Raw genomic sequence first — 17,534 nt, 5'->3', positions numbered from 1 at the left:
TGCAAAATTTAGAAAAAGGCAAGCATTTACTTTTGATTATTGAAAGATTGAATTGAATTTACTAAGCAAATGAGCAACTGATTTTACTTTTAATATAACAACAATAAAATGCATACCAAGCCAGCAGAAGTTACTTGCTAAGCTAAATACTGAATGAATTAAATTGTGCACTCTTAATTTGTCCTGTATCTTTAGTTATTAGTTCTGCCACTGCAGTTGTACATTACTTTAAGTAAACAAAGTTAATACTGAAAACTGCAAATTTCTTAAGCTTCTATAATACAATAGAAGAATGAACAGTTACAGAGGCACAACATTTAGACTGACACTGGTCATTAGCAAACAAACAGAACTGGCAGTATATAATTAATCAGTTTTCATATTTTTGAACCACTGGGTGATTGCACGGAAAGGAAAGGCCCTGCTTGATAATAATGTCTGAGGACAATGACAACACAGGTGCCCTACAAGTTATAACTCGTACAGGTTTTCAATTAAGTTAGTCATACTTTCTGAAAGAAGTCCCACTGGGTAACGCCTCTACAAGACTATGTAGCATTACACAGGTAATCGTCTGTATAGACCTCGAAATCTTTAAGAAATAATCTTGTGAGTGTCCATTACAGTCGGATATACCTTGTGTCACATGAGAGTGGGAGAGGAAAAACAGGTTGTAACCCATGACGACGTCATCTCAAGCCGAGATTTTTTATTGTGAAATCTTTGCGAGTGACTGACTCAGTATACATGTAAATCATTTCTAAAGTTTATTAGTTATTTATGCACTAAATAATTTAATTAAGTACAATATGTTTTAGCATCAATAGGTAATGAGTTTTTATGAGATGGATATAAATGTGTTTTGACATAGCAGATCACAATGCTGCGTTATGTGTGATATATTTTCTCTTTCAGAAGAATGATACTGTCTCAGTTGCTCGAATGCGCGGACAAGTCGTAATCGAGTGTGGGTCCTCTGTAATTTTTATGAATGGACGGAGAATTGATAATTCACAACCTGGAGTTGGTTTAGAAAATATTCTAGGGAACCACAGCTAAACTTTGTTTCAAACAAAGCGCGCGCAGACTTTGAAAATCGGCGCGAAGTTTTGCGGTAGGCTATCGCGCGTTATAGTCGCTTAAAGGATTAAGTAACACTGGCTGTGATTTATTGACATTAACTTAATAATAATTATCGAAGAATTATCGGAAGGGATTGTAAGTCTTCTTGAGGCTTAAGGCAAGTGTGAGTTGATTTACTGTTTAAATACAACAGATATTAATCACGGACTAGTCAGCTAGTTGATACGTTGCTTAGCAGCCCATAACCAGATTCTGATAGAATTACCGGAACGATCATTTCGATCATTAGTGACCGCTACACATACACACACACACACACACACACACACACACACACACACACCAGAAAATGAACTACTTTCATTGTGAATGACATTTGGAACGGGTGAGTTTTATTTCAGCTCCTTGGGATGAAGAAACTTCATCCAAAGTTCAAACTTTACAAACTGTGTCATGTTCCTTCAGTGTGGTAGAACGATAGATATTATAGTCCACACTACTATTTACCTTTTTTTCAAAAAGAGAGCACTTACCTTTTTGTTTTAGAGGAGTGTTTCTGCTTCAGTCATCAATCTTCTCAAAACGGAAATAAGGGTGACATACACACACTCACACATATTACTACATCATCGTGGTCAACCACACACATGTGCCCCCTTTCTCCCTCCCTTTTTGTGTTGAAACCCTGAGGTATAGTCGCGGTACGACGAAGGGAAAAGGAAGAGGAGAAGAGGGAGAAGAAAAGGAAGAGAGGGCCAAAAAGGGGAGGTCACAATTATACCTTTTTACACTTAACAGTCTTACAGCTGTGCAAACAATGAAGAATATAGCTAGCGACAATGCCGAGCTACTGTTGTTGTCCTTCCTGCTCGTTGAGAACCCTGAGTAGTCTCCAGAGCTATGGAAAATTATGGGACAGACAATAGTTAGAACTGCCGTTTCCGCTGCTTTTCCACTACTGTCGTGCCCTCAGTACTCTTGGGTTAACGAATTAGTCACACATACACTGCCGCGATCACAGCTGCACTCTGTGTCTGTGGGTGCGCCCAACAATCCTTTCCGCACTATTCGTCACTCAAGCTGCTCTACTTCCTCTCTTCATGCAGCGCGACAGAAACTCTCCATATGCATTGATGAACAATGGCAAGGTACTACCATTTCGTCGTTGCTATCGATACATTAAAATTAAAGTTTCCTTCACTATTACCCAGCACTTTATAGTACACTACTGGAAATAGAAAAAAGAACACATTGGCACCGGTGTGTGAGACCCACCATACTTGCTCCGGACACTGCGAGAGGGCTGTACAAGCAATGATCACACGCACGGCACAGCGGACACACCAGGAACCGCGGTGTTGGCCGTCGAATGGCGCTAGCTGCGCAGCATTTGTGTACCGCCGCCGTCAGTGTCAGCCAGTTTGCCGTGGCATACGGAGCTCCATCGCAGTCTTTAACACTGGTAGCATGCCGCGACAGCGTGGACGTGAGCCGTATGTGCAGTTGACGGACTTTGAGCGAGGGCGTATAGTGGGCATGCGGGAGGCCGGGTGGACGTACCGCCGAATTGCTCAACACGTGGGGCGTGAGGTCTCCACAGTACATCGATGTTGTCGCGAGTGGTCGGCGGAAGGGGCACGTGCCCGTCGACCTGGGACCGGACCGCAGCGACGCACGGATGCACGCCAAGACCGTAGGATCCTACGCAGTGCCGTAGGGGACCGCACCGCCACTTCCCAGCAAATTAGGGACACTGTTGCTCCTGGGGTATCGGCGAGGACCATTCGCAACCGTCTCCATGAAGCTGGGCTACGGTCCCGCACACCATTAGGCTGTCTTCCGCTCACGCCCCAACATCGTGCAGCCCGCCTCCAGTGGTGTCGCGACAGACGTGAATGGAGGGACGAATGGAGACGTGTCGTCTTCAGAGATGAGAATCGCTTCTGCCTTGGTGCCAATGATGGTCGTATGCGTGTTTGGCGCCGTGCAGGTGAGCGCCACAATCAGGACTGCATACGACCGAGGCACACAGGGCCAACACCCGGCACCATGCTGTGGGGAGCGATCTCCTTCACTGGCCGTACACCTCTGGTGATCGTCGAGGGGACACTGAATAGTGCACGGTACATCCAAACCGTCATCGAACCCATCGTTCTACCATTCCTAGACCGGCAAGGGAACTTGCTGTTCCAACAGGACAATGCACGTCCGCATGTATCCCGTGCCACGCAACGTGCTCTAGAAGGTGTAAGTCAACTACCCTGGCCAGCAAGATCTCCGGATCTGTCCCCCATTGAGCATGTTTGGGACTGGATGAAGCGTCGTCTCACGCGGTCTGTACGTCCAGCACGAACGCTGGTCCAACTGAGGCGCCAGGTGGAAATGACATGGCAAGCCGTTCCACAGGACTACATCCAGCATCTCTACGATCGTCTCCATGGGAGAATAGCAGCCTGCATTGCTGCGAAAGGTGGATATACACTGTACTAGTGCCGACATTGTGCATGCTCTGTTGCCTGTGTCTATGTGCCTGTGGTTCTGTCAGTGTGATCATGTGATGTAACTGACCCCAGGAATGTGTCAATAAAGTTTCCCCTTCCTGGGACAATGAATTCACCGTGTTCTTATTTCAATTTCCAGGAGTGTATTTACATTATAATTACTATATACTATATACATTCAGAAATAAGTACACTATTACATCCATTACATCTTAACTATGGTTTCTGAACTGCAGCTTACATGTTCGGAATCAGAAATACAGAACAATTTATCAATGGATATTAAATGCGGAAAAATTTTGGATGGTGCATTTTCGGCGTTATCTCCCTTGTGACCAGTATTGTCCCTTACTTGGTTTTAAATCGAATCTTTGCCTTCTCCAACAAATCTACAGACTAGCCTTCTATTAAGTTTGCCAAAAAACGCGACAGGGTGGATTTCGCCATTCAGATGAGATCCGTCGATTCCACTTAGCCAAGAGTCCTGATGCGTAATGACTATAGTTCCAGTGTGTGCACTATGCGAGACTATCTTTAATTCCTTTGTAATGGATTCTTATACTGCTTCCTTGGTCTTGTTATTGTTCTTGGAGATTTCATTCCCCCTTGTTTCCATTTAGTTACAGAGTTCATCACATTTTTTTGCGTGTTTAAACTGCAGACTCCTTGATTTTGGTGGCGTCACTATATACTATGTCGTAAATCTACTTCAGCGCTTTTTCTTATAGAAACCTTTACTCGTTTCTTCATCCAAGGTAGCGACTGTTTCAGACTGAGTTTAAATTTCTGCTTCCAGTTCAGAAATTATTTACTGATTGTTTGCTCCTAATTCCTCACATTTGGCTATACATTCTTATGCTTACAAAATACTGACTCAGAAATTCATTTAAGTTCTTCCTTCTCCTGTAGCACTGTGCCTCCTATCCTTGTTTCTGTTTTCCATTCTTCCTCCTCTTTTATCTGTTGTGCATCTCATTCTTCTTTCTGCCCCCTCTATTGTGCTTCTCATTCTTCCTGTTGTTTTATTACTATTACTAGCGCCAAGTTTGTGTCGTTCAGCAGTCATGGCTGGATAGACTACATCTAAAATTCTAAAACTGATATACACAAATAATATGCAACAACATCATAATTAATGTGCTACTGACATTTGAGTTCTCTGAAATAGCCACTAGTTTTGGAGAAAGTTCAGTACAGGTATTCACTTTCTTCACAGTAAAAGAATTCCTATGTGGAGGAGAGCAGATATTGTTTTAAGATTCTTGAAATTTTGTTCTTGAACCTCTCCAGTGGCAGGACCTGCACTTCTATTGATAGTGGTCCAAATTTTCTCAGGGCAACGGTTTTGAAAGCTACATTTTTGTTTGGATGGTCAGTAGGTTGGTGTGTTTATGATCTCTTTGTTGTGGATGTTATGATCATGTATGTCATGTCTCTTGATGAAGAAATCTAGATTGTATTTAATGGGAAGGAGGCACAACAATACATAATGACTATAAACAGTCATTATGCCCAATTTTCTGAATAAAGGCCTACAGTGCTCCTGTCTCCTATTCGGTATTACGATCCTTATTGCCTCTTTTTTTAGTAATAATACTTACTTGCATCCTGTAGAGTGTCTCCATTCTAACAGATCATAGCCAATATGGCTATGAAACAATGAATAATATACTATTAGAAGATGATGATCAGTTTCAGCATATGACTTATGACAGTTTGACAAACACATGTACAGTGTGGTCTTGCCATATGAGTCAGATGTCCAGTATGAACCACAGAAGTTTCACAACCCTTACACATTTTAGATATCCTTTGTCATTCAGGCTACACGTCGGTTTTTGAGATGTTTTCATTGATTCTCGTTTTGTTTTTAAAATGCCATTCTTTTGTAACAGCAAAGAAAGCATCTGCTTCTTCTTGAACCTTGCTGGTATTGATACTCTTGCATCCAAAAAAGGGTGTGATCTGCAGATTGCGAGAACTGTCCATGAGAACATTGGCAAAAACTAGGAACAGAAGGGCCCCCAGTATGGATCCCTGTTCCACGTCATATTCCAAGATACATTCACATGATGGACTGATAAAATCTGCCTTCTGTTTTCCAGATAAGATTTGAGGGTTCTCAGAACAGTGTCTCCAACTCCATATCAACTGTGCTTATTTAGAAGGACCTCGTGAGGGGTGCAGTCAAATGCTTTTCTAAGGTCACAAGGCATCACTACTGAAGATTATTTTTCTTCAAAACTGTGCTTTATCCTAGTAACCAGATCTAGCGCTGCTTTTGTTGTAGATTTGCCTTTATGGAAGTCATACTGTGTGTCTAAGAAGAGTATATTAGTTTCGAAGTAATTTGGGATATGGCCCTTCATTGCAGTCTCAACGACTTTAGCGAACATTGGAATTATTGAGATTGGTCTGAAGCTTGCTGCCATACCTAGGTCACACTTGCTATAATCTGGTACTCTCTGCGAAAGTTTCAGAAAGTCGAAAATACACCAGCACAGAGACTCTTACTAATTTACATAATTAATGATTCAGCATTATCATGGATAATTTTCTTAAGGACATTAGTCGACATCCCATACATATCCTGACTGTCAGAAGATTTATAAGATTTTACAATCTTTATTATTTCATTTTTGTTTTTGTAATTGCTTGCATTTCGTCTTAGTACATCCTTTTCCATTTCTTACACCAGCTGCAGGGTGTAAACCGCCTTCTCCACTGTTTTTTAATCTTTCTGATTATTTCGCTAGCTGGTGCTGTGATTTGGAATATCAGTTTAATTATAATGTTGCGTAATAATTCTCACTGTGAAGCAGTGTTGCGACAATAGCAATATACACACGTGGAAACTATTCCACAGAATATTAATAAAATATAAGTAATATGTAACTCCAGACTGTTTGTAACTATGAGAATAGGTGCGTACATTTGTGAGTTAGTGGGCTGTCTAATAATTACTGCATTTGCAGATTATTGTAAGAAATTGTAATTAATGTAAAAGTCGACTATGACGAATATACGGGAGAGGTAGATGCATGTATTTTCATAGATTTATCTTTCCTTGTGGCCTGGTTGCAAAGAATGTCAGTTATGGTGGAAATAAGAATCATTTAAAAATTGTAACTAAGGGAACCAGACTTCGTTAGAAAAAGAGAAATGATGAAGATTGCAGGTATTAATGACACAACAAATGACAAAACTGGAAAAGATGAAAATGGCGACCACAAAGGAAGAAAAGGGCATGTTGACCTTCCTCCATTTTTGTACTTCACCATCGTGAAGAGCGCCATTGCTATCTGTATCCATCTCATATAAATAAAACAGCATTGATCCAGGAGAATATGTTACCAGGTTTCCATAAATAATGATTAATGCGGAGATTTCATTTTGACTTAAACTGGTCATTATTAATAAGCTTTCATATATGTAGTACCAGGATTCTCATATACGTCTACACTTTATGGCAACCAAGAACAAAACCGAGAACGACTACTAAAGCTAATAACTGAAGAGCGTGATTATGTCATTGTCTCCCATAGTCTAAAAGTGCTCTTACTTGTCTCTCATTGGCTGATTGATATCTGGCAAATACTTTACAATTTGGTATATCAAGAAATATTGAAAAACTATCGCCACAAGGATCTATATTCCGATCAGGGACTGCACTTATAGTGCTTCTCACAATGTCTGTAATTTGATTGTTGATGTCCTCTGGACTACACAAGCTAAATTGCTTTTCATAGGTAGCTCAGTGAACTTATCGCTACTTTTCTTTTTGGCTTCTTCTACATTCTTTCAATAAACTTTTTCTGCATGTAAATAATTACTGTAAACGTTTCCTTTTGACTGGGATCAACTGCTGTTTTGAAGTGATCATGTAATAGCAGTACAATGTGCTTTAATTTTTTCAGTTCACTATTATAACATGTTTTTTTTTCTTTCAGCACATTTTGCCTATGTTGTTACATGTTCACAGGACCTTTCCTGTTCTTCTGTGGTTATACACTCCTGGAAATTGAAATAAGAACACGGTGAATTCATTGTCCCAGGAAGGGGAAACTTTATTGACACATTCCTGGGGTCAGATACATCACATGATCACACTGACAGAACCACAGGCACATAGACACAGGCAACAGAGCATGCACAATGTCGGTACTAGTACAGTGTATATCCACCTTTCGCAGCAATGCAGGCTGCTATTCTCCCATGGAGACGATCGTAGAGATGCTGGATGTAGTCCTGTGGAACGGCTTGCCATGCCATTTCCACCTGGCGCCTCAGTTGGACCAGCGTTCGTGCTGGACGTGCAGACCGCGTGAGACGACGCTTCATCCAGTCCCAAACATGCTCAATGGGGGACAGATCCGGAGATCTTGCTGGTCAGGGTAGTTGAACTACACCTTCTAGAGCACGTTGGGTGGCACGGGATACATGCGGACGTGCATTGTCCTGTTGGAACAGTAAGTTCCCTTGCCGGTCTAGGAATGGTAGAACGATGGGTTCGATGACGGTTTGGATGTACCGTGCACTATTCAGTGTCCCCTCGATGATCACCAGAGGTGTACGGCCAGTGTAGGAGATTGCTCCCCACAGCATGATGCCGGGTGTTGGCCCTGTGTGCCTCGGTCGTATGCAGTCCTGATTGTGGCGCTCACCTGCACGGCGCCAAACACGCATACGACCATCATTGGCACCAAGGCAGAAGCGACTCTCATCGCTGAAGACGACACGTCTCCATTCGTCCCTCCATTCACGTCTGTCGCGACACCACTGGAGGCGGGCTGCACGATGTTGGGGCGTGGGCGGAAGACGGCCTAACAGTGTGCGGGACCGTAGCCCAGCTTCATGGAGACGGTTGCGAATGGTCCTCGCCGATACCCCAGGAGCAACAGTGTCCCTAATTTGCTGGGAAGTGGCTGTGCAGTCCCCTACGGCACTGCGTAGGATCCTACGGTCTTGGCGTGCATCCGTGCGTCGCTGCGGTCCGGTCCCAGGTCGACGGGCACGTGCACCTTCCGCCGACCACTGGCGACAACATCGATGTACTGTGGAGACCTCACGCCGCACGTGTTGAGCAATTCGGCGGTACGTCCACCCGGCCTCCCGCATGCCCACTATACGCCCTCGCTCAAAGTCCGTTAACTGCACATACGGTTCACGTCCACGCTGTCGCGGCATGCTACCAGTGTTAAAGACTGCGATGGAGCTCCGTATGCCACGGCAAACTGGCTGACACTGACGGCGGTGGTGCACAAATGCTGCGCACCTAGCGCCATTCGACGGCCAACACCGCGGTTCCTGGTGTGTCCGCTGTGCCGTGCGTGTGATCATTGCTTGTACAGCTCTCTCGCAGTGTCCGGAGCAAGTATGGTGGGTCTGACACACCGGTGTCAATGTGTTCTTTTTTCCATTTCCAGGAGTGTAGATAGCGAAATTTAGTTGTGATGGTCTGGAATAACTTTTTAAGTGCATCAATTGCTGCCATTTCTTGTAACCCAGACTGCCTTTCTACTGTAGATAGTGCTGTCTGAGAAGCAATTAATATTTCCTTATTTATGACCTTTTTGTGAATATAAGTGTTAGTTGTGTCTCGCATTCACCCTTCTGTTTTATCCGTTTTGCTTCTCACTCTTCCTTGTTCCACTTTATTAAAGTCATTAATGTACCTATATGATTTCGTAGCCCCCGTTCACTGCTATTGATTATTGTCTTTGTTTTTATCTTTAAATGGCACTGAACAAGTTTTACTACTGTCTGCAAGATCTTCCCTGTCTGATTTCGCCACTATCCAAAAATTATGAAACCATAGACTCATCGTCCATTCTGTCACCATCCAAGTTTCTTATTTATTCTGCTAAAAACTTCCCCTGTTTCAGCCATAATGGTGAATTCGAATACTACAAGTTTAATAATCACCACTCATCTTGCAGAAGTACATATCGTTCAATTATAACACAATTAGCTTAAAATCCTCATATGCAATTTGACACCCAAAAATACAACTGTTACCACAAAAAATTGTGGTGTAGCAATTCCAGCCAAAACTACAAATTTGCTTCCTGTGATGATTACTTATTGTCTTGCACTTGTGTGGTTACATAGCATACTATTGTGTGTATAATGAAAACTGCTTGTAACCTTACACTTCCATATATTACCATTAAATTTTTCTTAGCCTCTTCATCAGTTTCAAAAACTTCGAGAGACGTAAAATATACAAAAAACTATTTTTTTACTTCATTTCTCTGTTGTTGGCTGTAGTACGTCTATGGGTAGATTCTTGAGGCTGTAATTTTTGACTTTGTGAGTTCCAGTTGTCATGAAAATTGAGGAAGTATTTTCTGTTGCTATGACTTTCTTTTATTTTATCCCATTCTTCTATATCAAACTGACTTTACAATCTCCACTTCAGAACATAAATTCCCATTGTTGTTGCATAACATAAAAATACGACCGATTCCATCAGCAGGGGCATGCCCACTACTACTAACTCATTTTGTAGTACTAACAACATTCCAAAGTGTTTACAAAGCGAAAGAGTTTACAAACTACCTTGACAAAAGAGGAATCTTCATGAAAGTTATATCGTTATCTTTTAAATGGCTCCAGAAATAAATTTCATAATTAGCAAAAAAGTGTGCAATTAATAATATGAATTTTAAGTATGCCAGATTTTCGTAATTTCAAATATTTCTAAAAAAAGGATAATTTTAACTGTATCGATTTTAAGAAATTAATTTATTTTTATACATTTTGTCTGAAATATAATACATCGTATACAAAATCATATGAAATTCTTCTAGTGAAATAGCTGAGATAATTTTCACCTATACGAGATTCGAGATTAATCCTGCAATCAGCTACTTCTATAATAACAAAAGTTATGTTAGAAAAGGGTGTCCCATTACATGCTCCACGTCGTTCTCACAATTGCTAAAGTTACTCATCATCTACATTTATTTATTTTTTCATTCCATAGTACATCAAACACCTCTGTCAGGCTGTGTGGTTCGCTACACTGTTTCCTACTTATCATATAATTGGTAGTGTCCCGTCTACCGTTCGTTCCTTGGTTGGTATGTAACGCGTTTCCTTACTATCAATTTTTCAGTCTTTTTCTCCTCATTTTCTCTTCAGGGACAATAGTTCTGATCACTTGTCGCCACTTGTAAAGTTATGGGGAAAGGGGCAGGCATGTAACTATTATGTGCCATGTCACTCATCACTACTTTAAAGATCGTAACCATCAAAGTTTTAGAAGACAAAAACTAAATCAAAAGGTTTTGTTTCACTGGTGCATTCATTTATGAAGACAAATGATTAATAAAAACACCTGGTTTTCTTCCTTTCCTTTAGTTGGCACTCTGGGTACCTTGCTCATTTCAAACAATCACACTCACTTTTGTTAGCTTCAACTCCAATAAATGTAATCCAAAGAGATCCAAAGACACAGTAAGCTAATTATTATAACCTACACTACTCATTGATCCGAAAAACCGTACTATGGGTAAAAGCAAATACAGTAGGGTTAGCGATATATTTGACACCGGTGGCTCCGTAATCGGCACTGTGTGTTGTCCTTCGGTCGCAGTGTTGATGAGCAACGAGAAAAATTTCGTTGGGCACGCAGCAGGCTTACGATTTCCTAGGTTTTGGAGAAAACTGTTGATGGCTACAACCCTCTTAGTGAAGGCGACGATTGATTCATATCGGTGATGTGCTATTAGGGAGATGATAGATGACTCAGCGTTTGTGAATGGCCATTTTTAAGTGGACTTAAAAGGGGTCAGTCAGCATATTTTACTGATTTTACATTCGGACGTATGTTCCTATGTGCAGACAATTATAGGAAACAATTAGGCTAAATAACTAGGTTTGGTAGAGAGATTTGTTTGACAGTAGCTTATGGCAGCAATATCTGAAGCCGTGGATGATGCTGTATTTATGCTATACTAATAGATTTCCCCAGCGATCTAGACATTTTACACGCCTGAATTGTGCAAATACTCGCCTTTTACGTAACTGTGGTCGCTAGAATTAGTCCGGGTGGTAATTTGCTAGCATCCCATGCAAGCAAGCCCGGATTCGATTCCCAGTCGGGTTGGAGATTTTCTACGCTCGGGGAAGGGTGTTATGTTGTCCTCACCATCATTTCATCTTCGACGCGCAAGCAGTCCAGTGTGGCGTCGACTGAAATAAGACTTGCACTTGGCGGCTTAACTGCCCCGATAGGGCCTCCCGGCCAACGATGCCATTCGCTCATTTCCATTTTTTATTTGTGTTTTTTGCTAGAATTAAAGTATTTTAAATGATTGTCGATTTGTTCACTGCGTTATAATACTTCTTGTATGTTGTAGAAAGGAGTGTTGACTAATGAGTGTTGGTGTCTCTCCGTACAATTTGAGACATAGTGGACGTTCTACAAATACCAGCAAGGAAATTATTTCTTTTGGTTATTTCTCCATTACAGCTCAAGTTACTTTCAACTTTATTTGATGGAAGTTAGATTGACAGATGCGACAGACATACCTGTTATTCAGTGAACGCAGATGCTGTTAGACAGACGTCTGGTGGGATATCATTGGGTATTGACGTTATTTTTGACTTTTAGGTTATGCAACATCACGCGTCCAAATGTTTCCGCGATAACAGTTTCTTTCATTAGGAATGAACTCTGCCTCTTGCTGTGAACAGTTGTGAAACCATATCGTGCGTGAACTATCGTGTGTCACTTTGTGAAAGCCCTTTTAATACGTAATACGAAGAGCGTACCGGCATACGTGTCTGACACCGTATATGCGATGGCAGGTTAGAATTATTTCATTCAAATTTTTATTTTACAACTTTTCACTTACTGAGGAGTATGGGATTTCTAAATTCAATTTATGAACTACACAGTAGGTCTGTTAATACACTCAACGATTTCAATAATTGGTATAGATTGCCAGCATGAAGTTAAATTTCTGCTTAGTCGTAGGTGTGTACCTATTTCCACGACGAGTATATACGCGCCCGACACATTGTAGCTTAATGATTTTTAATAGACAGGGGATTAAGTTATTTCAAAACGTCGAGTCATCAGAGTTATTCGTTGGAAATTGCAGCAGTGCTGTCGCGCAGGATAAGTTGCCCAAGAGATACATAATCATTTGAACCCTTGTCTGTCACACATTTCATTGGGTAGTCATAAGAGATGAGCGTTTTCCCTAGACTCATCGTATTTTTGAAAACGCTGTTATGTCAACGTGGAATGCCAGATTCACAGTACATATCATATAGGCTGGTTAAATTTATGTAATCCTGTTGCTTCAAATTGCACAAATAGGTTTTACCTTTCCCTTATTAATCTTAAAGTAAGTGATTTTTTTTAAAGTGCACAACCGTGCTGTCGATTTTCATAGGCCTCTTTGGAGACCGTAGAGAAATTAAAACCTCCACTAATAATGAACTGTTTGGCTTTTTATTGCCCCAAGAATGATTAGCCATTGAAGAATACTATCGGATAACTGTATAGACGCATAGAATGTAATTTTATGAATACTATTGTTTTGTGTGAGTACTATTGTTTTGGAGAGTAACCATATAGGCCTATATTGGAAATGACATGTTGGAACCTGCCTGCATTGCTTTCACCTCATGTGCTAGATAGAATTATGAGAACTCGTGCAGCGTTACTTTATTTGCACACGTGAAGTAGTTCCTCTTCTAAGTGTTTACAAATTAGGTAGCTTGTATACAGTTACAGTTTTCCCTGAGGAGTTTGTTCTAAATAAAATGAACTTATTTAGAAATTTATAATACAGCTTTTATCTTACATTCTTGTATTGCAGTGAAAAGTATGTGCCAGGATGGAGTTAAGATATTAATTTTGGTTCTCTTAAGCAACTTGGAACTTCCTGCTCAAAATGAACTTCAATTACTATATAATGCTTAAACTACTATACTGTAAAATTATTGTTAAGCTTATATTTTTGCAGGAAAAATAAGAACTGTTTAGATGAAAACAGAAGATGGAAGAAGAAATGTCTTACAGTAGACCTAGCAGTCCATTCTTGTAGCAATTTCCATACAAAATTTTCTTTCTTTCTTTAGCCTTAAAACATTAACCAGTGCCTACTACACTTACATACAAGCGCACCTAAAATATGATGTAATATTCTGGGGAAATTCTCCAACTGCTCTGAGCACATTCAGAATCCAGAAGACAGCAATGAGAATTATTACTGGGAGCAAACCCGGAGACTCCTGCAAACCCATCTTCAGAAAGTTGGAAATCCTTACACAGCCTTGCCTCTACATTCTTGAGACTCTAAATTTTTTCAGAAACCACATAATACCAACTGACCCCAGAGTCGTAAAAAATAATGAAATACATGAACACAACACCAGGAAAAATGTAAATCTGCATGTTATATGTACAAAGACTCAATTGTATAAAAACGGAGTTTTCCACATGGTCCTCCAACTGTTCAACAATCTTCCCACTAGTATTGAGTCCATCGATGACAACATAAAATTAAGCAAAGCCGTGAAGTCATATTTGTCGTGTCACTGTTTTTACTCTGTAAATGAATACTTAGAACAGTAATCTTGCTGTTTGTGTCAAATTGAAAATATTGAGCAATATAATAGATTAGGATATTTTAGGCCTATGTTAATACATGTTAACAATGTTAAATGATATTTTCCGACATCTGCAACACACTTTGTACCTTCAGATCACATGGAATGAATAAATAAAAAAATAAATAATGATGTAAATAAAATAGAAAGAAACTTCCACATGGGAAAAATATATTAAAAACAAAGATTCCAAGACTTACCAAGCGGGAAAGCGCCGGCAGACAGGCACAATGAACAAAACACACAAACACACACACAGAATTACTAGCTTTCGCAACCGATGGTTGCTTCTTCAGGAAGGAGAGGGAAAGACGAAAGGATGTGGGTTTTAAGGGAGAGGGTAAGGAGTCATTCCAATCCCGGGAGTGGAAAGACTTCCCTTAGGGGGAAATAAGGACAGGTGTACACTCGCACACACAGAGAGAGAGAGAGAGAGAGTGTGTGTGTGTGTGTGTGTGTGTGTGTGTGTGTGTGTGTGTGTGTGTGTGTGTGTGTGTGTAACCTGTCCTTTTTTTCCCCCTAAGGGAAGTCTTTCCGCCCCCGGGATTGGAATGACTCCTTACCCTCTCCCTTAAACCCCACATCCTTTCGTCTTTCCCTCTCCTTCCTGAAGAAGCAACCATCGGTTGCGAAAGCTAGTAATTCTGTGTGTGTGTTTGTGTTTTGTTCATTGTGCCTGTCTGCCGGCGCTTTCCCGCTTGGCAAGTCTTGGAATCTTTGTTTTTAATATAAAAAAATAAATAAGTAGGCTTAAATAACGTCAAGAGCCTAATACCTAGATTACTTGCTAATACGGTGAGGATAAGGTGTAATCACATTAGGCATCTGCAATAGGGTGTGTCTTAAAATAATGCTCCATGCTTGCTTTCTGGAAAGTAGACCACTGGAGCTAATGTCTTACATGTAAGCATTTTTATTCCTTTGCCTTCACAGCATTGCAACTATAAAATATTTGTTATTTATTTTGTAAAATTTGAATTGACATCTTTTACAATAGATTTTAGTATTTTCTTTTATCAGTGTGTGCACCTCTGGCTGTATCATACATAGATTTCTAGATCTTTCCGCAACTTTTTTCATGCGTGATGGTGGTCTGGTGTGTTGTATACTGTTATGTGCTTTATGCAGCTATAATCTTTGGATTAATGTGTTGTAACAGGAAAATTAACAGGGAAAAAAGACAGCAGTTTTACAGTATCAGCTATGATACTGAGGAAAGTCCTGTCCATAAGAACAGTTTAAAGTATAAATTTTAATTTGCGCAAGGTAATCAGTACAAATAATTTGCTCATGAGGAAACGGAATTTCAGCAACACTTCACTGTACAAAATGATTGAAAGTTCAGAGATGTAAATGGCATTAAATGTCGAGACCTCTGAAAATATAGACTAAAACCTGACTAAAATATGAAATAGTTGTGCTTCGATGTAATATGTTATGGTGCAACTTTATTCTGAGAGCCCTGCAATTTCTATTGTTAAAATGAAGCATTGTGAAAATTAATGTCAAATAGATGTGACTATGAACATATTTGTGGAAAAATCAAGTGTTAATCATAGATATCTGTAGAATTATGGAAGTTTAATTGTGGCCAAAGTCAATTGCTCCTAAGGCAGTAGACATTAATTTGCTTTTGCATTTATATGATGTTGAAAACTGTGTGGATACGTCTTATGTATTTGGAAGCAGTGTGTTAGGGGGGAGAGGGGATTGTGAAAAACTTCAGCAATGACATTGGGAGAGGAATAAATCATTAAATTTAGTCCTGGTCATATTTTTCATATGAAAAGCTATTGACTGTTTTGCAAGACTGAATGCTTTGATGGGTAAGTCAGTGGAAATCCAGCAGTTGTTTTTATTCTTAGTATATTAACTTTGGTTTGGTGATACTTCTTGTATGTAATAAAAGTAAAGTTGACTCAGCAGATTGCATGTAAAGTATGGTCCCTACAATAACTACATAAATCTGTTCACAGAACAGATTACACATCAACTGAAATTCAGCCAGATGTAACCCTATTGTTTGCAGAATTATAAAAAAACACGAAATCATAGTTATATTGAAACAAGCTTTTTGGTTACTAAAACAGTGTGACAAATTAGAAATTGTTAGACAAGTTTGTATTTCATAAATGACTTGTTTTCATACAGATTTATATTTTATCGGCGTGGATGATTAGTTGTATGAGTTGGTGGTACTGAGCAGAGTTGTTTCCATTTTACACACAATGTTTTGGTAACTGACCCAGTCTTCTTCAGGTGCTGCAAGTTTGCTGTTATGCACTCAAAAGCCGCGACTTCAACAACTTGGGCAAAACTACCTACAGTTTTATCTTGCAAGTTTTAGACAGTGCATCCTATTTGCATACAGATTTAGTTTCTCATTTTGTCTTTTCATGTTGCTAGGACACTATCAAGTTACCTGCTAATTTCTTTTTACATATGCAATGCATCGTCTAGCTACGCCAGTACCCTTTTTTTTTTTTTTTTTTTTGCCAAAAATTAAATTTTAGGAATCATTTCAAATATGCCTTGAATATTTCAGCTAAAGTGATGGTAGCAGGAGACGTGGTGCTGTTCCCTTTATGTATGTCACAAACATGATGGAAGTTCCAAAAAATGCTGTTTGTACTTTTTTGACATTGCCAGAGCTTTGGATTACATAAACCACATACTTCTGTCGGGAGAAGTAAATCTTATGGTTTCCTGGTATCTTCTTTGTACACGTGTAATCTTCTCTTCATAAAAGAATGCAGATCACACTGATAAAATGCACATAAGAGTAAAGCTAAACTAAGAATGATCGAAAACAAAGTATGAAAACTTTTTCAGGATTTGTCAAGGCCAGGGTGTACCGTGGCCATGACAGATGGAAAAAAAAAAAAAAAAAAAAAAAGTGCGTAATATTTTGTCTTATGTAATGTGGATAGTTGATTAGATTGTCAGCATTGACAACAAATATTTTGATGATACAGATAGTCAAATCCAATGAATTTTGAGGAATGTTATCTCAAGTTACATTTACACAGAACTAAAAAAAAAAAATGTTTGTTTGCAGCTATGTGGAAGTACTACGTTGCAGATGTGATATAATTCAGTCACCAGCTTCCTCCTAAGAGAATGAAAATTCTTTTGGCATCCACCTATATAGGGAGAAATGATCGCCACAATAAAATAAGAGAAGTCGTAGCTCTTACAGAAAGATTAAATTGTTTGTTTTTAGCGCGCACTGTTACAAAGTGTAATGGTAGAGAAGTAGCTTAGCTTAAAGATGGTGCGCTGAACCCTCTGCCAGGGACTTAATTGTGAATTGCAGAG

At 39.8% G+C, this 17,534-nt stretch overlaps 1 protein-coding gene across 2 annotated transcripts in view; it reads left to right on the top strand.

Moving 5' to 3' along the window:
- Positions 1–17,534, top strand: part of LOC126365941 (cytoplasmic aconitate hydratase-like) — a 357,848-nt gene that overhangs the window by 43,016 nt on the left and 297,298 nt on the right. Inside the window, exon 1 of one of the 2 annotated variants that reach the window (XM_050008716.1) lies at positions 11,862–12,401. The exons of the other annotated variant lie outside the window; for it this stretch is intronic. Within the exon in view, the coding sequence (XP_049864673.1) occupies positions 12,395–12,401 (7 nt within the window). The 5' untranslated portion in view covers positions 11,862–12,394. Of the gene's footprint in view, positions 1–11,861; positions 12,402–17,534 lie in introns of those variants that run through there. 2 annotated transcript variants of the gene reach the window in all.

Source organism: Schistocerca gregaria, chromosome 4 (assembly GCF_023897955.1).
Source record: "Schistocerca gregaria isolate iqSchGreg1 chromosome 4, iqSchGreg1.2, whole genome shotgun sequence".
Classification (NCBI taxonomy): domain Eukaryota; kingdom Metazoa; phylum Arthropoda; class Insecta; order Orthoptera; family Acrididae; genus Schistocerca; species Schistocerca gregaria.
Note: the sequence above shows the minus strand (reverse complement) of the source record. Positions and strands in the feature narration are given on the sequence as shown.